At 40.0% G+C, this 23,522-nt stretch overlaps 1 protein-coding gene across 1 annotated transcript in view; it reads right to left on the bottom strand.

Annotated features, from left to right (window-relative positions):
- Window positions 1-23,522, bottom strand: part of TAF4B (TATA-box binding protein associated factor 4b) — a 70,541-nt gene that overhangs the window by 7,083 nt on the left and 39,936 nt on the right. The window contains 4 exon segments of the mRNA XM_035564008.2: window positions 5,465-5,584; window positions 16,340-16,396; window positions 17,446-17,571; window positions 23,201-23,331. Of these exon segments, the coding sequence (XP_035419901.1) occupies window positions 5,465-5,584; window positions 16,340-16,396; window positions 17,446-17,571; window positions 23,201-23,331 (434 nt within the window).

Raw genomic sequence — 23,522 nt, 5'->3', positions numbered from 1 at the left:
CACAGGGCAGCAAAACCATCCTCATCCACTGCAGAGCCAAGTTTAAGTTCAATTAATTCATTCTGACTCACTTCCTTTACACCAATGCCAAAGTAGATGAATTATGCTAACGTATCCTCATTAGAGGAGCTTATGGTCAGAAGGGTGGCAGTAACTTCTAAGGCTACCACTTCCAGAAGTGTAAAGCCATGTATGTCCCTTCCCTTGACTACCACACATCCCTCCTGACTTGATTGTCACACAGTGGGAGAACAAAATGCCTCTCTTCCCCAATCATTTGTAAGGTGCAGGGTTTTCCTTCATTTTGCAAAAAAGGACTTGTTGCTCGATGGCTTAGTTCTTCCTGGGTCAGCCTTAAGATCATTTCCAAAAGTTTAAGCCTGCACCATATACAGAATGCGTTTGATCTGCACGCATACTGGCATCCTAATCTGTAAAACAAGCAGGCTAAATTTAAGTTCTACTAACATGATCAGACATGGCACAGAGCTAGCCCTAAAAGAGAAGGCAACCAGCTTGCTTTCTCCACACACAACGGATATTGTAAGTAGAGCAAATGACCAGCATAGAAGACAAGATATTTCTCCCATTTCTTCTTGCCAAACTTTCCACAAAGAAAACACAAACTTACTTGTGGACCGCTGTATTGGAAGATGTGCATCGCCCTGCAAGCTCACCTTATTTTATGCTTGTTGACCAGGATTTGAATGCTCAGAAAGTGGTGGCTTCCCATCCCTTCCACCGTGCCACTCGGCACAGCCATGTTTACCCCAGAGAGACCTCTGAGAGTCCCCAGAGGAAGGCTAACAGATTATTTGTAAAATTATACTGATGACAGCCTACGTTATGGCAAGACCTATACTTATTGAGAGAGTAGCCAGTCTGGGCTGCAGACTGAACAACCGCCCACAATATCTGGAAGAAAACTTTGCATGATCCAATGGCAAAGGAAAAGTAAGAAGAGGCAAAAGATTTACCTGTGAGTCTGTCAACGTGAGCAACCTGGGAGAAGGTAAGTGAAGGATACAACATCAAGGGCACTTTGGAGTATGATAGACTTCATCACTTCCGATTGTTTAGTGCGTTATCGTTGCGCAAGGAAACATGAGAAAAAGCAGTGCCCCAAAAAGTCAGACTGACATGCAGGCATCCAAGTAAGTTTTCCCATATAATGAAGAAGACTGGTCCAACCACAACCTTTAGGTGCTGACCACAAGAGTAACATTCAGTCTCCTAACTTTTGAAAATGGAGGTAGACCTTGTTTGTCCCTACTGAGTGATAACACAAAAACACTTCTCTCTGTTCAAGAAGGAAGACAAGATGGGAAACAGAATACCTTCAGTTGAAAAAGAAAGTTTATACTCAGAACTGCAGCCTGTTTCTTCACAGGAAAAAAAAGCTGTAAATCATTTGCATGGGTTTTCAAACTTCTAAGACTCCAGTTGTAGTGAGAACTAGACAAAGACATTCTGAAAATGGCTTTGTCATCAGAAAAGCAGAGAAACTTAAATCAAAAATAATCCTCAAATATTTCTCAATATTGGAAGCGTTATGGGGCATTGTACCAACCAATAAAGAATGATGAAACAGAACACAGAATCAGAAAAACAAATCTGTGGCTTCAAATTTTCTTTTTCTGATTGTTTTTACAAGAAGTATTCTCCCTTTTCTTCAAGATGAGTTATGTTTGAAGTCTTCCCACCCTTTCATTCATCAGTATTCCCCACATGCACCCAAAATGGGGGAGATAACGAGGTGGGTAACAAATACACAAACCCAAAAACACAAATGAATCAAATCTAAAAGACTCTTGACTCATTTGTATCCAAAAGTGTCCAGAGGGACCAGAATGAGAGAGATGAAGATATTACCACCTCTGGAATACAAGTAGCACCAATTAGCACATTTTCACAATAGATGGATTTTCTTACCAGGGTTTTCTGAAATTATTCTTTCTGAACAATGCCATTCAAATGTTAAGTTGCAATAGTCAACAGGCAAAATAAAGACAACATGAAAAACTACCCCAACTAGTGTTTCAAATAAGAAAGGCATGGGAATTCCCATTATACGATGTCGTTTGTTTGCTTGCTTGCTTTCTAGGCTTAGAGCAAGCCTTATTTTTTCCATTCCATGATTGTCATGGATTTGCCTCTACTGCTGTTTCAAGTGTAGCAATACACAGGCAATAACAATGGCAGGACACATTTTACCCTTTTTATAATGCTTTTAGGCCCAAAATAGTTGACGAAGTCCTCTGGGCAGGAGCCTCTTTCTTCATTTGTCATCTGCCACTCTACAAAACGATGTGGCAGCTGGTAAGCAGGGTTTTAGTTGTAAAGCACATGTTTCTGCTATACCACATTTTAGTTCCCAGATTAAAATAGTCTTTTAAAAAGACCTGTTACAGATTAAGTAAAGAAACCATAATTTAAGAGAAGAAAGTGGGGTGACTGTGTAGGAATTGAATATTCAAGTATGTCAGGAAAAAGACTTTCCAGCAGAGGTGCAAACCCAAGTGGTTGAGTGCGGAGGGAAGAGATACCCAAGGTGGGGAGAACCATTCCAAACAATTGTTTGTGGAGAAAGGAAAGTGTATGCTAACCAAATGCTGTTTTTCCACCCTTCACGCTTACTGTTACTGCAAGAGAAGGTATCAGATCCATTCTGACCCGCTCTGTTGAGCTGCACTCTTCCAGTACCCATTACCTTTTGGTACTGGACAAAAGCATATACGTAATACATTTACTTTAAGCATTTCACTTTTTCAATACATAGTGTAACTGATTACTTCTTCCCTGTCTCCCCAAATACCTTAGGGCTTCCAGTTTACATCAATAATAGCTTGAAACAACTCCTTTCCTTCAATTATTACAGTAGGCAACGATAAAAAGCTGAACACACAACTTTGCTCTAACACAGACTTAAGAGACACAAACACTGTACAAAGAACATTAGCTAAGACAAGCTGAAGTCTTAAATTAAAAAAAAAAAAACAACTAATACGGTTAACATTAGTGATATCATTCAATAATATCAAAGAATCCTTCATATTCAGGAATAATTCCTTCCATCACACCTGTCTGCCAAGATATTAGGCTTTAAAAAATGGTCACAGGAGTATTATGCACAGATTTACTCTTTGACATTGCACAGTCAGGAAGTTCTGACATTTAAGATTACTTGTGAGTAAAGCTGTCTGTATTTGCAATTTGAAATGAAAAAGTACATCCTGCCTGTTTAAATTATTCTCAGACAGGTTGCCCAAAAAGATGATTTTGAAGATGCCCAAATGTGTATCAGCCTAAGGCCATATTGTACTTGCTTTCAGTTTCAAAGACCTCCTTTCATCTCTGAAGATTGGAATGTTGTTTACTGCTCAGAATGTTTTGCCACGTTATCATGAACGTATTACAAATGTTCTGCTTCTTGAAATATAGTGTTTGTCTAAACCATTTTTTATCCTACATGAGAAGTCTTAAGCCTTTTATAAATCCTGTTGAGATATATTGGGACACTTAAATGCTTAAGTCTAAACAGCCTTCACAAGTTTGCTATCCTGCATAATTTCAAAAAAAAAAAAAAAAGAGGTCCACAGAGAACCAGTGAATTGCTTTCTCGTAGCACGAAGCCTAAGCACTAGGCACCAGAACGCAAAATTGCATGCAAGAAACAGAAGTAGTTTCAAAAGTAGCTTCACTAGCAGAATTACTTTCACCTACTGCCCTTACAACTCAGTCTAGTAAGGCAACCCATGAGAGAAGCGTCTTATAACACAGCAGGTAAATTTACGACAATGAAACGCTATCAAGGTTCATGGTCAGTTTTAGACACATGGTCTAAAAACATGCTCTTTTAACATGCAAATAGTGGATTGCTACCTTACAATATCAACATTTACACATTTCACTTTGTTAAAAGCTTTACAGACTTGTGCCAAAGTAGACATTGCAGATTATGAGAAATAACTGAAAAACACCTAACAGGCTGCCTTGTTAAATATTCAGAAACAAATCCTGCATAATTACAGAAAACCACTACGAAGAGCAGGAATAGTTACTCGATAGATGCTTATGGGAAGAAGAGAAAAGGATGAGGAAAACTGTTCTCATGCTGAACTTTTTTTTTTTTTTTTTTTAGTTTTTCCAGAGGTATTACAAAAAACCCTATACTTTCAGCTTCATGTGAAAATGCATTAAAAACATCAAAGTGAAGAGCAGCTACCGAAAAGCCTGGCATGCTGCTTTCTGTAGCTTGTTTAGATACTGATTCCTTCACTTCACTTGCTGTAAACAGTGAGCATTCAAGGAGTTGTGTCTGTATCCATGTCAGAACAAAAATCGAAGAAACAAGTCTACCTTCTCTCCTCAGAGAGGTTTCTTGTCACAACCCAGGCTGAGGGGAAGCATAAAGGACAGGTGCCATTACTGTCCCCGTTATGTTACGCGCATTAGCTGAGCTTTATTAAAGGTCTTTATGGACTCCACCATGCAAAAATGCTAGAGTACTTTCATTCATATATATAAGCTTCCTAGGACACAGGGAGGGGGGAAGGAAGCCTTGAGTTTTATCAGACAGGGAAACTTCACCACCATTTGCACCACATAAGCTACTTCCCCAAGGCTTCTGCTCGTTGTGCCTGGGTCACACGCCAAGCAGCCATTCACTCACATGGTGTTGAGGCTTCCTGAGAAAGAATGGCAAAACTGGCAACAAGACTTGCATCGCAGCTGGCAAGGCATTTCTCCCATCTCCAGCCAAGATAATGATCTCCAACATAAGCAGGCTGTCAGACCCCTTGTAAAGAACTTCTGCAGCCTCGTAAGCTATCCAGGTCCTGGAAACAGTTAATCTCCAGCACAACACTAAGAGATATGTTCAGACCAAAATCTGTTAAAAGCACCTTCAAGGCATTTTTGAAGTGCTGGATGAGCCAGAAAAGGAGATCTGACACACTGCAGGAACCGAATGGTCTAGCAGTACATATTTATTTCTGGTGCTTTTTTGGTGGTCCAGCCAAGGTGAACTCACAGCATATTTGAAGAGTTCCTACACACTGTATGTCGAAGAAAGCACACACACAACCAAATGTCAAAGAGCTGTTTCAAAAAGCCATCCAAAACTGCCATCATGAGTTCAACTGCTGGTCCATTACAACTAGCTGCTGTGGAAGACCACCAGAGCAGTGTTGCCCTCCGTTGCAGACAGAAGTTTTGACCCACCATTTGATTTAGTCCTTTACACACAGTGCTCTTATCCACAGTTCTTCATGTAACACACAAATGTACCCATTAAATTTACCAGAAATCATCTTTTCAAGTATCTAACCCATGGACCACTTTGCTTACAGCAGGTAACCATTCTGTCAAAATTATCGTCGTTTCTTCCCATAGGGAAGGATGAAAATAATTTTATATAAAGATACAACACCACCATGCAAGTCATTGCAAGACATCTCAGTACCTCCAGCCCAGATCCAGCGTTTGATGAATCCAACGGCCTTTTCTTTCTCGGTCCAATGGCTGCCAAAGCCGTGAGGTTGGCTTCTCTTTGTTGCATTTGTGCTAACTCCAACTGTTGCATCTAGTTTAAAAAGAAAACACCTACATTAATTACAATGCACAGTATCCTAAAGGGTTTGTTCTCTTTATCACAGCTTCAGACAGTTCAGTAATGCTTACTGCAACAACATATTTGACAGCATTTTTTTCCTGTCTTTCTGGACACTCTTGGTAGATTCCAATAATAAGCTGCTCTTAGAGCCTTGAAATGTTAACAGACCTACAGGAAACACTGCATAAATAACACTTTTTATGGAGATTGCATTGTGGTATCAACACACACTCAACCGGAGTCTCATTGCTGGTTCTTTAACTCAGAAACCATTTCTGATTAATAGAAAATATTTCATCAGAACTGGTTTACGTAGCTGCATTAGTATTAAAAGTTGAAATCGCCGAGCTCTGTGAAGCAGTCATATTCTTAATTTACAATGTCAATTCACAACTGTACAAAAGCGAGACACACTCAGCTTCTTCAAGCTGTTTTACCTGAACCCCAAACTCAATATTACCGTTTTGAAAACACATATCCAACTGAACAGGATGCTGTCAATTCACTGACACCCTCACCTGCCCCAGAACATATTTGAATATTCAAATGTATCTGAAGCAAGTTAGAGATGCATCGCATACACTTATTTTCACTCACCTCTAAAACCCCTCAACATAAAGAGATCCTCTTTGAGATGCAGAGAACCTCTCTGCCTGGGTTAGGTAGACTTTGGGTGGGATTATTTACTTATTTATTTAAAGCCTAATCAATTAGCCAGCAAATCTCAACAGTATTTTAATGAACCTCAAGTAGCAAGACAAGGCTTCCCTTCCTTTTAAAGGTTTGGGGATAGGAAATAGCCTCTAGAACAAAGGAGGAAGGAGAGAAATAAATCCTTAGTCAAGAGCAAAAAATAAAGGCTTATGTCTGCATTTTGAGGTACATACTATTTCACTCTATTCAATAACTACAGATGCCAGCTGCTCTGCAGCTCAACCCCAGACAAGCCTGCTGACAGAGTTACTAGCTTGGGCTGCCCTCTTGCTAACGTGGCCACACTGCATTCAGATCCTTCAGCTGCCCAGCTGGGAGCGCAAGTGGAGGGGAGCACTCCCTCTGTGGAAAAGGAAGCTTTTCTATTTTGTCAGGCTGAGTTTGTCCCTCAGCACAAACCTCTGGGTTTGACATTAGTCCTTGGATGATCTGACACGCAACTACAACAGCTCCTTGGCCAGTGCTCTCCCTGCTCTCAGAACTTACAAACTCTGTTTGGACCGGAGCTCTCTGCATGCATGTGCATGCACGTGTTTTTAGAAAAGAACGTATAGCCACATCACGGTAGCAAATTATCCAGTTCTCCTCCCTTCCTCCCCCCTAGTCATTAAAAAAATTAATTGGAATTCCTCGTGCAGTCAGTACAGATACTTCACTTACTAAGCCTGCAATGCGCTATGTCTTTGCTTGCTTTTCATCTGTCAGAGATCCTGCTTGAAGAAAAATTCAGCTCATAAGACGACCTGAGCTGGTAGCACCTACATTGCACATCTTCTCTCCTTGCTATCTATTACTACTAAAATAAGAATCCACAATAAAGTACTGCTGTTTGTTGGGGAGGAAGTTATCGTTGTGGTTTGTTTTTTTTTTTTTTTTTTGGTAAGTTTGCTAATTTTATTTGCGCTACCATTTTACTTCAGATAGGTAGACTCATTCTTTCTTTAATCACATTAGCAGCTTCACATTGAGAACACCATTAGCTAGGCTATTAAAAAAAGTATTTCAGTGCAAGATCCCTAAATGGACATCATTCCACTTAAGACTCCACTATATATGCTTGGGATTTTTCAACAGAAATTGTGGAACGCAAGACTTTGATATACATGTTATGAGTAGTCATTTTTTTTCTTTTCTGAGGATCAGACAAATCATTCGGTTACAAAAACAACACTACTTACAAGTCAGCTTTGATCACACTATGTAGGCTTTTGCTTAGAGAAATGCAGCAGTGATCCTGCAACACTAGGCACCATCATTCGCTTACTGTACACGCTACTCTTGCTATATATATTTATATAAATTGTTTGTTTTAAGTTTATTGCACATTTATATATGCAACAGACATACAGCGTATTTATTATATTGCAGCATATTTATTATTTACAGCATAATTATATTCAGGAACACATTGCAACCAGTGTTGGGGGGAAACAACTAAAAATCGACTCTGGGAGCCGATTAAATTCCAAGCTTCAAGAAAAGACTCCGGTGGAAAAGAAAAGCAAGGGGAAAAGATGATTCGCTTTACTTTCAAGAAACACTGTACTTGAAGGACTTTAAAACGACTGAACTTAAACAAAATGAAGCAAAGGCCTTTTATTAGCCCAAGCCCGTGCTGCCATCCTCCTTCGGAGAGGCATTAGATAGCGTAGCATAGAACGATAGAATCACCTAAGTCAGAAGGGACCCACAAGGATCATCAGGTCCAACTCCTGGTTCCACAGAGGACCACCCCCAAGTCAGAAAATGTGTCTGAGAACACTGGCTGAAGACCGGCTAGTGCCCAGGCATGAGCACTCTCTTGCCCTACACAATTCCAGCTGAGAAAGCATGCAGTCGACATGAACTCCTTGAGGGGACAAGCGCTGCTACTGGAGAGCAGTGTTGGAAGAAAATCCAGCCCCACGGAGGGCAGGATGATGCTTGCTGGGAGATATGAAAAAGATGCATTTTCTAGAAGCAGAATTGATGCATCTTTGACCACACGATTCCCAAAATGATGCTGGAAACACACATCATAGCTATAGCTGCATTGTTGTATCTGCTCTTACTGGGAAGCTGCTCTTCCCAGTAAGTTTTCCACCTCGTAAACAGTCAATTTTTTTTCAAATCAGTCAGAATCTGAACAAGGCTTCAGAGGAAAAGAAAAAAAGAAAAATCAATCTTGTTGCATTCTAGACATCTCGGGGATTTTCTGAAAATATAATTAAGACAAATGAATTTAAACACTCAATCTCCATAATGGACTCAACAGATCCCCATTAAGACACATAGGCAGTCATCCAAATTACACTGCTGAAGCCAGCAAAATCATTTTTTCAACAAGTTTTGTTCCACTAAAAAGCACGGTATGAAGTGTCCAAACATCACGTGAGCAGTTAAAGTACAGGGGATAAGAAGAAGATAATATCAAGGGACACCTGGGGGATACTGGTTGGCTTGCTACTGTTGGATTTTCCTAAACAAGATTAGGAAAGAGTAAGAGGCAACTACGTTGAGTCAAATCGGTTTTTAACAGGTATTTTTGTAGCACACAAGTTAGGGCAGAAAGATCACTGCAACAAGTGAAAGACATTAAAAGTAGCATATAAGCTGCATTGAAATATGAAGCAGAGAAGTTGTATCTAGCATTGTTTCCCTTCTAGGGGCTGCTTTTGTTTTTTTAATATCAGTATCTGACTAAAATAGGATATAAATAAAAACTATCACACTCAGGTATATACCTTGAAAACAGATTTTTTTTTTTTTTCCTTCAAGACAGAAGTGTTTAACGGCAATTCAAGAGGAGCAGGGCAAACCTGTCATACATTGACCCGCAAACTAGCAGGCTTCCCCGTTCATCTCCTGACAGATGCTGTTGTTCCACCATGACACAGAAGTCGAGCGCATGTTCTGCCCCAAATTCATTCCTTGGGAATAGCACGAAGAGCAGACAGGCTACAGGCAAGAGGCAAATGAATGCTCCTGCTCTTGCTCCCCCTTTCTGATTTTTACATACACAAAGAATCACAGTACAAAGAGTTCTAAAAACCTGTGTATAAAGATCAAATTGCTATGAAAACGTCTCAGAACTTGTAAAATAGTCTTTGTTGCTGCTGGCCTTTTTAATAATAAAAATAGGGTTTAAAGTCTGGTCTTGCAGCAAGCAGGAATCTCTAGGGTGACACAATAACCATTTTAGTTAATCTGACCTGCAGCATAAATCAAGGAGTAAGGTATGTTTGAAAGTCCTCCCTTATAGTGAAATGGCATTTGCAGCATGGCTGTAATCACACAAAATGAAAGGTTTTTAAATTGACCTCTCCGTTCTTCACTCGATCCTCTACTGAGAAAAACATTTCCTTTTCTGCTCACAGAAATTGTATCTCACTTTCGATGCCTCGTGTTCCACATTTCAGAAGATATGCATAATATATTTCTACTATTACATCAATGGCATTTTTGGTGGCATTTTAATACTAAAAATTAAATTTCAAGTTGCATAAGAAAACAAGAAGCGCTTCAGCTATGAGATGTTGAGACTTTTTAAAGTGATACTGCACGTTGCTTTTAAGCTTCCTCAGTTAGGAAGTACATGATATGTGATTGTTCACAGAATCAGAGCTTCCAAGTGAAGTCATGAAAATTTAGCAAGCTTTTCCCTAAACTCTGCAAGGAAGAATGCCTTGAACACAACAGAAGAAGGGAAAAAGCACGCTCTACTACAAATAGTCAACTCATTCACACTAACTAGCCCATGAAGTGTGGAGCAGCAGGTGACTACAATATCAAGCGGGAGAAAAAGGGTAAGAAAAGCCCTCGTGATTAGGCATAAATACACAAAGCAGAACAGGACTGGCATAATTTTCACAGAAGACAGTGCATGAAACCTTTACACTCTGCCTTTTCACTAGACTCTCTCCAAGAAGAGTTTTACCGGAAAAGGTTTTTCTAAAGCTAGAGACAAGAAATTAAGCATCACTATTAGTCAGGGTTCATGGATCAATAATGTGTCTGAGGTTAAAGAAAAGCCAAATAGATGGCAGTTGTCCAGCGTGATGGCAGATCAGATGCATCTGAAGAAATTCAGACCGCTGCCCACATCTGCAAGAGTTCCAATACACAAAGTACTAGGAAAAACCTCGAGACATATTTCTTTCATGTACTTCTCAGATTTAAGTGCTAGGAAGTTTTGTTTAGGAAAAAGAAACAGTCTTAGCAAAGCAATAAATCAATAGAGCCATATGGATGGAAACAAGCTCACAAGAAATGCTTGTAAGACAGATAGAAAGCTAAACACTACAACTGTGAATTTGGGTATAAATTATATAAAGGTAGAGACTAAAAAGCATACGTATATGATTCTGGGTTTAATATCAAGAAAAGAAAGTAGGGATGGGGATGTCTCCACATATGATATTGTAGGCTGACAGAGTATGGGACAGATTAAATAAAATATTTAAAGTAACAGAAGAACTGGCAGGAAAGGAAAGCAGGGAAGGCTGAAGACAAGTTAATGTATGCCTAAGGGTTGTGTGCTATCCAGCAATAAGTACATCAGGAGTAATAAAAGCACTGAAGTAGATGAACAAGAATTTGTATAAGACTTGCAGGGGGAATAAAGCAAGAACTGTAGGCATACAAAAGAAGTAGAAGCCGCCAGTTCTCCCAGCTTCCACAATAAAGAAATAAAACAATAAATTTGAGAATATTAAAATATTACAGATAAATCAGAGCACCTGTCACCAAATGTCAACATTTTCTTTTTACCAGCTTGCATCCACGAAAAGGGAATCTGAACATGGGTATTTACTACAGCCCTTTATTATATGTTTTAAAAGGTAACTTAACATTTAGTTCTTTAAAGCGGGGCCACTTAGAGCACTGAGTTCTCTTCTTTTTATCCATTCTTTTTTCCAGCCACCTTTTTCAACTAAGTTTCACTGCATCCTCCATCTAATGTTCTGAAATTTTCCTTCCCCCTTCGTTGTCTTCTGAAGAAAGCACTCCATTTTTTTCTGCGTTCCCTTTAAGCATCTTAAGGAACTTGTGATGAAAATTAAAAATAAACCTTAAAAATCTGTTTTCAGTTCTGAGCCTCTCACACTGGTTCTCATAAAGCTCAATGAGCACCACTGCCTCCAGCCTCTACCTTTGCCATAGGAAGTTTTCTGCCCTACAGGTTGAGTGCCGCTGCATCGCGGAGTTCTCATATGGGGGGCATTCTCTGAGGAAAACTGACATTTGAAGGCTGCATATTTAAACATTTACCATCCTCTCCTCTTGACTATAATGCAATTTCTCTTCTTGCAATTGCTTCCTTTCAAACTGTTTTAATTAGCCATACGATTAGTTTCCAGTGACTTTTCCCTCTGTTGTAATTTAGATTTAAAACTGGAAAGGCAGAATAGCACGCGCTGAGTTGAAATGCAGCCTAACTTATAGAGTTGTACGTAATACTGTAGATTTATTTCGGGTTAATATTCCCCACAGATGCTTCAGTGGCAAAACAGGCCATACAGTGGCTGCCTCCCCATCCCCAAACCAGGTGCCTTATCTATTTATAACTAGAGGCTGCAATAAGATGTCAGTAAGACATTTTGGAGAATAATGGAAAATTTTAGCAGCATAGACATGCAGCAATCTACCACTTGGGAAAAAAAAAAAGGTTGTTTTTGTTTTATTTTTCCTTCAATTGACACTTGACATTTTCTAGTATATAAATAGCTAGGTAGCCACACAACTTAAGAAAAAATCCAGGGTGCAGCAACTTCATGATTCTTAATTTTGCCCATTCTTGTAAGGATTTCTGAGGTTTGGGGTGCATATTTCCTTTTACCAACTTTTTAACAATTACAGATACATTTTTGCATACTCTAGATAAACTAGAGCATGCTTTAGCCTGTGCAGTCCCATCAGCTTGCCTTACTTGGAGGCCCAGAGAAGTTCCTGGGTATCTAATGTCCAGCATCAAGATCTCTTCATGCATGTTTTTAGACACAGCCTAGGCTACTTCTGTTATGAAGCCAAGAAAAAGGCTACAGCACCACGTCAAAGCAATATATCCAGTAGTTTTCATCATTTCAGATACTATCACTTTTGAGAAAAGTGCTCCATCACTTACAGCAGACCTGCATTATCACAACAGGACTGCGTCCAGCCCTTGCAAGACATTACTTTAAAACCAATCACAGCTCTTGCAAACCCACAATATCTTGAATGATTTTCAGCTGCTGTAGTACTGTGTTCTCCCATTCTCAGGGTCTCAAAACCAGAGAGTGCTTAAGACATCTTCCACGTGCAGGATTCTCCATCTCAGCGTGCACTCCACCCACCACTTCTTCTCAGTACAGAACTCTGGCTCTCCATTATCATATTTTTGTCATGTTTTTAGTGATAACACTGGTTCTGCTAGCGTTTCTAATCCAAGGCCATATACTTTCAGCTGGTTACATGTCCATTACAGTCTCTCAGGGAAACTGCCAAAAGGCTATTTGAAAACCAAAGAACATGCTTAGTGGAGTGTTGGGGGGCTTTTGTTTTTCAAAGATAAAGATAGTTGCTATCTTTAGCAAGCCAGCCAGTTGGATTTAAAATATCATCCTCACGGTACCCCAACTGCTCTTATCTTATCCTTCTTCAAAATACCAGGATGAAGGCCACATAAATAGGGATTTGTTTCACTTTTCAGTTCATTTAATAATCTAACATTTTACAGGATTTCCATTCTTAAAATTCTGGAAGGCTCATAACACACAGATTCTTAGATCATAGCCCTTTCTTATTTGTAGGACTACTCTGCAGAGTAACAAGATGTATGCCTGTTCGATAATTTTCTTTTTTTCAAATATAGCTAGAAGAATTATTATATCAGCTTAACATTTGTTTATAACTAGAAGTATAGTTGAAAGTAGAGCAGGACATAACAGAAAGCACCTAGGAAAATAAATTTTAAAAGTACAAGCATGAGGGACAACAGAGCAAGGACTGTATCCTCTCAGTCTGAAGTGGCAGATAAGGCTGAATGAAAAGCAGCGGCAATTTACCCAGGCTTTGGGAATGCTGTTACACAAAGAGCTGGCCTATGAGGTGAGCAAGGACAAAATTCTTGAGTGGATAAAGGAGCAGCTTCGGGCAAGCCCAGCAGCTGTCTCAGAAGGAATGTGCACTTTCCGTAGGTATTAAAATTCGCTGAAACAGGTGAAAGGGGGAAGTAAGTACAGACTTAATTCATAGCAAGCTACAGAGACTAAGAATAGAGGGAAAACTGACTTATCACGGGGGAAGTATGAGGTAATAGGTCACGTGAAAAGAGACAAAAAGGTCACAGCAATTATGTACAGCCTGTCGGATAAAAGAATCCACTGCCATGTCTCTGGATGCACTTCCAGCACTTTCAAGAACTTGCCTATGGCTACTGGATGACAGCACATCCTGGATTTAAAAGTATTCGTTGTCATGATGTATGCCCTGGGAAACATTGCTTTAGAACACACTCAGGATGTCCAATGCCATTACCCCACACCCTCTCCCTCCTCCCAGCAGGTTACCATCAACATAGCGAAGACAGCTTTGAGGAAGAAAGACCCATATTCATTCTTTAAGGAATGCAAGGGAACAATCCGATTAGGCTTTTCAGTGGATACTTGACCAGCATGGCCTAGAAGGGATCCAATTCTAGCTGACAGAGGAATCAAAATTCCCACCTTTGGTTTCTTAGGAGCAGGCTACACTCACAGCTTGACCAGTAAAACTAGACAATGGTGAGCCTTTTCAGGTATTCATCCCAGTATGCACTGCACTTTTGAGTTACCTGTTTCAGCCTCAGCAAACTTGTTGTTTTTATTTCGATCTTATTCCAGTTCTACTCATGCTTGCGTTTTTTATGCAAATGTGAGCTGATCATTTACCTACAAACCATCAACGAAGTATCAAGACTGACCGGCTGCATTTGGGCTCATTGCAACTCAACGTTGAAACAGACAGAAGGGAGCACCCATGGCACGGAAGATGGGTGTCCTGCATGTGGGATCTGGTGAGGTTTTGCCTGCCTCATGGTCAGGAAAGAAGAGGACAAGGCAATACCGACACAAAGATCCGCACTGTCCAAAGAGGAATATTGGCCTCCTTCTCTTTTGATGAAGCAGTTGGAGATCACCACTCTGTGAACAGCACAGCACAGATAACAATGCAGGACAAATGTGATGAAAGCTGTGTCAACCTGGCACAAGATAAGGTGTATGAAAGGATGCAAACTAGAGAACTTAAAACAACACTGGGCACTAAACTCAATCAGCCTTCTCCACGCTGTTGGCTCCTTTTTTGTTTACCTATAAGCTACTTTTAAAGAGAGATCTCATTAGCAGCACAAATCAGTCCAAAACCAAACCAAAACGCACACCCACTTTTCTTCTATTCTAAATATCTACATCACAGAACACTTTTCAAGACCCTGTACGTTATTGTTGAGAAGAAAATAGAAAAGAAGCTGCAAAAATGAATGGCTTAAATGCAGATTTGCAGTGTTTTATTAAAAAGAAAAAAAACTCTAGAAACAGTCAGGTGATGCAGAGGTAAAGCCACCTACAAGACAAGACAAATCAGCATTTACCCACTGATTGTTGATCCTGGTGGCACTAGAGGCAACCTGGAAAGGGCTTTAAGGCAACTTCTGTACTCACAGATTGGAAGCATGAAGAGAGAGTTGTAAGGAGGAAAAAGGAATTAAAAGACAGATAGTAAAGCAAGTTCTTTCTCTCCTCTTATTTTACAAATTTCTTCTACTTTGGTATAAATCCAGAGCATTGATTTTAATACTATTTTACTGGATTTCCATTTGTTTTGCCTCAGCTCCTACATTAATCCAAACAATAAGGGCCTTTAAAGCATTCATAAATAACCTGCTGCTGCTGCTGGCACCTAGGAGCCAAGTGCAGCAATGTTAAGCAGCAACAAATTTCATAGTTCAAGAGGCACAGTTAAGGAAGAAGGTTGCTCAGAAAATCACTCTCATTTAGCACAAAGATCCTTAAAAAGTGCATGAAATCAGTCAAGTAACTATAGAAACCAATTTCTTCAGCTCTGTATCACACGTCTCACACCTCAATTGTCTTTATTATCGTCTGCTGTCAGATCCTTAATCAGAAATGTGAACAGGCTTGATGATTTATTCAGCAGGGAAAAGAATCTGTAGGTCAAGTGAAAAATTTCACACACACATACACACGCACACACATCTTCAACCTTAGGTACTTTCATTTCATTCTGTTCCCAGTAGCTCTGGGGGCAACTCCAGTGAGATCCAATATTAAGGCTCAATTAAAATAAGCTCCAATTAGTGGAGCTTTTTTCTCTCAGGCTAGAAAAGTCAGGAAATGGATATTGGGAAATGTAAAAAGTCAGCTACTGAGAGAAGGTTGCAGACATAAATGAACTTATTTGTTGATTTCTACAGTTGCTATGCAGAGGCCTCTGGGAGTAAAAGCTTAACCAGTCTAAGCTATAAACTAAAACCCCTGCAGCTAAACATGAACTGTGTGAAACAAGGGCTCCATTCCAGAACAGAAAACTGCTGGGCCCAGAAAATTAAAAGCCAGAGGCATTTTCCATTTAAAACTAAATCCCAGTACCGCCTCCCAGCCAAAGAATTATAAGCAGTATCAGATTTACAAAACGAACAATTACCCTGGAAAAATGTAGCCTATTGTACAGTCCCAGATGCTAAATCTCAAAGTTTCTTTTTTTTTTTTTTTCTAATCCCACATTATATTCCTACCAAGTGTACTGCTGGAAGTTTACAAAGAGGCATTTCTAGACAGGACTAAAACTATGAAAATAAAATGTTAAAAAGAGAGCTCATAACTCATTGACCTCATTTGAAGCACTGCCCTTGCCTGTAGCAGTTCCTGTCCTTCCCCAAGGCCTCTGCAAATGGTATGCAACAGCAAAATAAACCCTGACCTAATTGCCAGGACAGGGCTGCCAACCTTCTCTCAACACACAAAGGCAAGCATGGTAACTTGAAAGTCCTACCTCTTTTGCTTTCTGCTTCAAACGCAGATGCTCGGGATCTTCTTTATTGGAACGGCTCTACCAAAGGAAGAGGAAAAAGATTGAACAGAAATTACCAGCATCCAAACACCGCTGCATCCGTTAAATATTTAATACATGACAATTTTCTCTTGTGATTGAAAGATTTCGCTCCAGGGGTGAATGCCTCCGTCCAGACTGGCTCCCCTCCCCCTCCACACACACAACCCCCCCCTCCTCCCTCATCTGGGCCGGCTGCCTCTGCTCTCGCCCGAAGCAAGATTAAGCTGAAAATGATGCTAACGCTGTCAGTCAGGTCCAGTCTAGGCATGATGCTGTTCATGTCAGCAGCAGACACTTAAAAAGGACAGGAAGTGCAGGAAAGAAAAGGAGTCGTACTTGTGCAAGTACAACTCGATTCTTTCGAGTCTAGATTACACTTCCACCCAAGGGGCTCCAGAATCCAGCTTAAAACAAAACAACAACAAACAGGAAAGGATCAAGTCCCATCTGATGCTGCAACAGCTTCTGAGCTGTTTTTTTTACTCTTCTGTTCTTGAGGGGAGGCAACGAGGAAGGATACTTATTCTGTACTAGCAGTGTCTTGAGCAGGGATTCTTAGATGCAAGGGTACCAGGCTTGAAGGTAAACACTCTGATCTGACTACAGAAAAGAAATACACCTGGCAGAGCAGTGGATCTCACCAGACACCAGCCTGAACAAGTATAGTGAATCCGTATTTTCTAACAGTGCCACGCACAGCTATAGAGAAATACACAACAGTTTTGGAACCAAAAATTGAGCCAGAAATGAAGTTTACGGCTATGTAAATACTTATTTCATTTTGACCAGTAGGAATAATCTTGAAAGAAGATTGAGATTTTCCCCTACCACTTATCTAAAAGAAGTCCTGTGATCTTTAGAAGGTAAAAAGCTAAAATCCTTTTTCTGTACAGCCTGAGCTGTCCCAAACATTAAAGACATTAAAGATCTCCAATTCCAAGGTTAATGGTTATTGCATCTAAAGCAGAAACTGGAGAAACCTACAGATGTTCACCAATCTGAAGGACAACACTACCTCCTTGGAAAGCAGGAAATGGTGTTCTTACCTTGGCTGCTCGTAGTAACATTTCACGTTCTTCTTCGTCCTTTCTCTGCTTTTCCAGGTGATCAAGCTTTTCGAGAAATCTCAGCTGTGCTCTGGTATCACTAGATACGATGTACTTATCGCTCCCCTGGAAAGAGAATGTTGTTATAGACAACCAGTTTTTTTATACGCTACTAGCGGTGACAAATGGAAACAGTCTGAAAAGAAAAATATTGTTTTTTCAAAGCTGAAAAATGTAGGCTGTTTTAGAATGACTTCAGGTGGTAGGTAGCCGTTCACATATCTCCTCCCCACTGGAGCATGCTTCTTTGGATCTGTGACTAGTAAGAGGTTATGGAACAAGTGCCATTATCAAGATCTAGTTCTACTGTCTATTGGTTATAACAACATTAGAATTGCAGCCTTTACTAAAAGCTATTATAAATAGCAATTCCATACCCAGTAAACATACATACAAGACTGTCTTCTAGATGGGTTATTAGGAGGAGCAAAAAAAAGTAGACCATCATATACTTTCTCCTTTAAGAAAAAAGGATAAAGATAAGATTCAAATAAAAGATTCAAAATTTAAAAGTTTCTGACATTTAATCCAGAATTTGAAATAAGCCTCACCTGGTGGGGAACAGAACTAGTAATAATAAATCTTGGGGTAAGTAAAGTGAGGTGATTAATTACATATGGTTTACTGTAGCTGCAGGAATACATTATTCTGCATCAGCATACGTTCTCAAGTCAGAGTGGTATATTTTGAAAGGTCCAACGCTCTGTTCAAAGCTGGGCCAGAGAATATTAGCAACTGGTTCCAACACTAACTGGACATGTATGCATTGAAACAAGCCTGCAATCATTTTAGTTTAGATTGAAAAAAGCAGCAATCAGTAGTTTGTTTTTCTTATCATCATCGCCCTCTCTGGAAAGTCTGAGTGAGGTGTAATCTTAGTTTGTCTAGATAGGAACACTAAGATGGCAAAAGGAAAGGTCTCAAGTGTTGTCAGCTGGCAATGAAAATCTAGTTTTTACTGCTTCTGCTCTTCCACACAGGCTACTGAAGCCATAAATTGGTCAAACAGCACCAGACAAAACAAGACAGGGAGCCCATTCCAGAAGAGGCACATCTGTGCCACCTATTTGAACCACTCTTTCAAATGCACATCAGTCTTCTGCCTCTGTTACTTCATCAACTTCTCTTTTCCTGAGAAGTTTACCTTTAGGCTTTTACCAGCCAAACACACTACACATTTTCAGCAACCCTTCTTCCTTCTACACTACCCCAGTCTCACACTTCGATGAAACAACCCTGACGTGCAATTATTCTGGAACAAGCACAACACGTTTTACAATCATATTTTAGGCAAGAGTGTATTTTACATACGTGAACGATCAATGAATTCAATTTCCAAATGTTTAGTTTTCAAACACAGTATACTCGGACTCTTCTTCCCACACCAGTCATATACTTTTAAAAGCTGGAAGGAAAGTAAAAGTCCTGTTGTGGGGTACTGCTGTTTTCCAAGCTGAATTCTCACAACGCAACCAAGGCACGAAATCAATCCCTCTTCTTGTATGAAGTTCGGTCTTTTCAGTGAGCCACCACATTGTCACGTATCACCAATTGTGGCTCAGACCACACCATGTGTTGCAACTAAGGAGACTTTGTCCTTCCCAAGAAGAGTCTGTGGTTCTGCAAAAGTCTGACAAGCCTTTTGCCTCCTCTTTTGTTACTGCTCTTGACTTTTTACTGCTCCCCACAAAACATACATTACTTCGTGAGTCAGCCTCAGCACACCAGTACAATTTGTTTTGGAGCAGCGGTTTATAATCCACCGCCATGCTGCAATCCTTTTAACAGGACAAAGAAGAAAGCTGTATTACCAGAAGATTATTTTTCAAAGTTTAGAAGTGCTTCTCTAGAATGCTGAAAGTCAGAGTTAGATAAATACATTTTTAAAATCAAATCAAAGACCCTATGCCAATTAGCAAAGCAAGTTGCCCAAACAGAAGCACCCCAACGTTTCTTGTCCCAAACTTGTATGGGACAAGAGAAAGGAGCATTCTTTACACTATTCCCACTCATTAACAAGTGTTTAAGATACCTGATTTCAGGTCTCCTAAGAACATCTGCAGTTATATTTTGTCCTACCTACTCAGCTAACTTGTTCTCTGTGATCTTTTAGCACTGTAATTGCTCAGACAGAAAGTACTGTGTTGTGTGCCTGTGCATAACTCATTACCATTGAGTATGAGGAAGCAAGCTGTATTCAGTTTTTGTTCACATAACAGCTTAATTTCTTCACATAAGGCCAGACGATCCCCAGATACAATAGCACAATCACCACAAAAACTGAAGTTATACAGTTAGTGATAGGTAATGCAGGTAACCCTAATAGTAAGCATGGTTAGATTTGTATGTGCCAAAGCTGAGCTTGCATATCCGACAGTTCAGAAGTTGCTTTTACTTTAACAGAGCTAAATTTAAACTGGAGTTCACCATAAGTGAAATAAAGTTTTCCCACTATCCTGAAACAAGCTATTCCTTTCATACAACAGCGCATCAGTGCATCTGTATGGACTTACAAAATTCATTCCTCCACACCTTTTTCTTCAAGAGAAATGAATATATTTGAGGCTTCTCCACAGATGTGCTCTAAAGTGCTGCCAACTTGTCCCAGGATATTTACCTTAGGTTCGCACACATTTGAAACACACAGCATTGAGACAAAACATTCCCAGGTATGGTTTTTGTGAGAACACCTGGCAACATTTTCAAAAAGAAGCTGTATGCCTTGTCCATGACTTACAGGTTCCTTCCTAGATTGTCATGTACTTGTAAGTGAATCTGAAAATCTAAGGCATTTGCAGCTTAGCACCAAAAATGTATCGTATGCCATGGGGCACAGAAAAAAATAACACAGATGTGGGAACTGCACTCCACTTCAGTCCATCAAGAAAGAAACTGGAAGAATCCCATACGGAACAGTTCTTCTACAAGAGCTCAACAATTTTAGTCATGTTGAAAAGCCTTGCTGAGGACATAGCATCGACACAAGATGGTACAGAGGCTAAGCTACTACGTGGGAACCTACCGAGCTTTGGCTTTCTACAGTCAATTCCTGAACCAAGTTACAAACAGAAGTCTCTTAACCTCTAATGAGTTACTTCTGCACTCTACGGTTTGATTGATGGCTTTGGGGAGGGAGTGGGCAGGGGGACAAGGGGAGGAAGAAAAGAACGGGGAGACTGCTGGTTTTCACATCTAGGAGCATTTACCCCTTAGCTACATGAGAGTTTACCCCTTAAACCAATGGAGCTGCCACATCATACCGCCAATACTGAGAGTACAGCGCAGGGCTGCCATGCTTTATTGCTACTGCACACTAGGAAAACATTGCCATTGAGCCCTGTTGACAACACAGCACAGGACTCCCAAAGACATGAGTTCAAGCCTCCAAACACAGGAGCATATAACAGTCATCTCACGCTCTGCTGAGCCAAACCACAACAAAAACATTTTTATCGCTGTACTGTGTAAGTGTCAAGGCTAATTCAGGTCTTGACTATCACATGATGTCACAAGTCTCCAGATTATAGGAGAGAAGCAACTGAACCAGCTAGCTGATCGTCTTCATCCTCTATACAGGCACTGCAATTAGGAGCTGCAGCACAGACAGCAGCTTACAGTAATTTGAAAGTCTGTTCCCTGCTTTGGATAGAAAGGCCATCATAACAGTTCTATCCTAATTAATATAGTAGCTTCTAATTACATACATACATGTGTGTGCACATATATATTTATTTATTTACCGAAAAAGGGCAAAAGGGGGAAGTGTACGTGGCAGTAAGCTATGATATGAAGCTTTTACCCTGCCAGTCTCCGAAGGGCCAGCCATCAGATGGAAGCTTCTAGGCAGCAGCTGAACAAACTGGGAAGTTTTCTGAGTAATAGCCTAGGAATTACTGGCTGTTTACACCAACTTCTACCTTAACAATAGCTACTTCAGTTGCACAACACTTGTCATACTGCTATCTTTCTGTAATGAAGACAGCCCCATGAAAAGCCTTGCAGGGCAACTAACCAATCCTCTTGGAAAGTCTCTGGATAATTCTCCAACACAGGAGTCCACATCACACACTGGTACCTATTGATAGCCAAGAGGTGAAAGAGAGCATGGCAAACACTGGGGGAGATGGACTACAGGAACATACAAATACATAGCAGAGGGCTAAAAAACTTAAGTGTTCTGTTCTTGAAGGTAGGTTTCCCAAATCCTGTTCATGAAGGTAAGTTCCTGAAAACCTGTTGGCATACTTTGCAACGTTATTCATGTGGAACTGTTCATCCATGTCATCTTCTAGGACACTCCCCCATAGTGTAATACATCTTCCTGCTAAAAAAGGGTACCTGTGCCTCTAAGATTATTATGTCCAGTACCGCTTTCTCCTCTCTTTTTGAGGAAAGAAAAAGCAAATAAGCTTATTGCAGCCTTACAATCTTATCTTGGCTTCTGGCAACTCAAACAGACCAAAACCTATCAGTTTTCCCATTGTTTTAGTTCAACGAGGAAAGTCAGCCATAGCCACACCAAGCACACTGTCCAAAAACACCCCCTTGCCACCTCCGGTGTTTGCAAGACATTAAGTCCTACCGGTCCCTCAAGACTTCAGCTTCCACCTCACTTCTGTTCACAAACTTTAACAGACCTCCCACTTTGGAAACAACGCAGAACACATACAGATTTCTAAAGACTTCTCCTAAAAATTGTACACTTCTGCATTTTTCTTTAAACTCTTCTGGCAAAGAACAGCATACTCCAGCTGCTCTAAACATCGCTATAAATACTTGGAAGTTTCTAAATAGGTCCTGCTCTTTAATATTGCTTCTTCTCTGTTTAGAAGCCTATAAAAAGTGTTCTGTTCAAAAATAACTCCTACCCCATTGGTTGTTTATATTTACTTTAATATAACAAGAGCAAAGTTCCTGTTAAACATCACAAAAAATCAAAGCTGACTGATTTATAACTTGCATTTTTTTTTTTCCTAATACAGTTTTATACTGAAAATAAGGACTCATATGTTAATTTAGGCAGACAAAAAAAGCCTCAATGCACTTCTTTGGCCACTATTAAGTTACTGCTTCCCATTTGTACCACACAAACCTCTTAAGGAAACTAGGCTCACTAACACCTGATCTAGTTTACACTGAGTTAAGCTAATACCACAGGGAGGGAGTTAAGTAGCATTGGTGGGACAAAAATTCTGGAGACTACGATCAAAGGGGTCTCTGCCTTCACCATTCACATGAAGCACTATAAAATTAAACTGCTCAATTCAGTTTCTCAAGGCCTTTAATGGAGAAAATACTGCAGTTCCACCCACAGTAAATGCATAAAGCAAATACAAGCCCCTGGAACAACCCAACCACCACCAATAGCTTTGTTGCTGTTTACCAATTTACATTGGTGGTTACCAATTTTACGTTACTATGTAAGAGAGATTTTCTATGGCAACCACCATTTCTATGCAACAAGAGAAATGCATTTACTCTTATGTGGGGTTTTAAGAGTGCTTATCTAACAAGTCGAATAGAAAGCGTAAGGCATAGTTAGAGGCTATAGACAGTTAAAACAAAATCAGCCTTAGGTAGATACTGAAAATGCACATATCGTGTATGATGTACCTATGCTTGGAAGAGGTTTAGCTTCAAGGCTGTAAAGCAGGAAAACTTTGGTGCAAAAACTTGCTTAATGATTTCCTTTTACCTTGTGGGTTGATACTCTGTGCTGAGCAATTACAGTTAGTTTTTCTAGGAGCCCTCGTAATCTCTCCTGTGTAGCATGGGAGATCAAGTTCACAACATCAGAGTTAAGTTCCATAATGTCATGCCTTTTACCTGTGGAAGCAGAGAAAATCCATTACGTGTTTTAGTAGTAGCTGATAATTGAAATAATTAGCACAGCAGGTATTCTGTTCCCCCTGGAAGTCATACCCATTATGAATAAAGGTTTGGAGATTATGATTTTCCTGGTAAAGTCACAACTTCAAAGATCTTAGACATTACATTAATAAAACTTAGCCCGGAGC

The sequence above is a fragment of the Cygnus atratus genome, chromosome 2 (genome assembly GCF_013377495.2).
Source record: "Cygnus atratus isolate AKBS03 ecotype Queensland, Australia chromosome 2, CAtr_DNAZoo_HiC_assembly, whole genome shotgun sequence".
Classification (NCBI taxonomy): Eukaryota; Metazoa; Chordata; class Aves; order Anseriformes; family Anatidae; genus Cygnus; species Cygnus atratus.
Note: the sequence above shows the minus strand (reverse complement) of the source record. Positions and strands in the feature narration are given on the sequence as shown.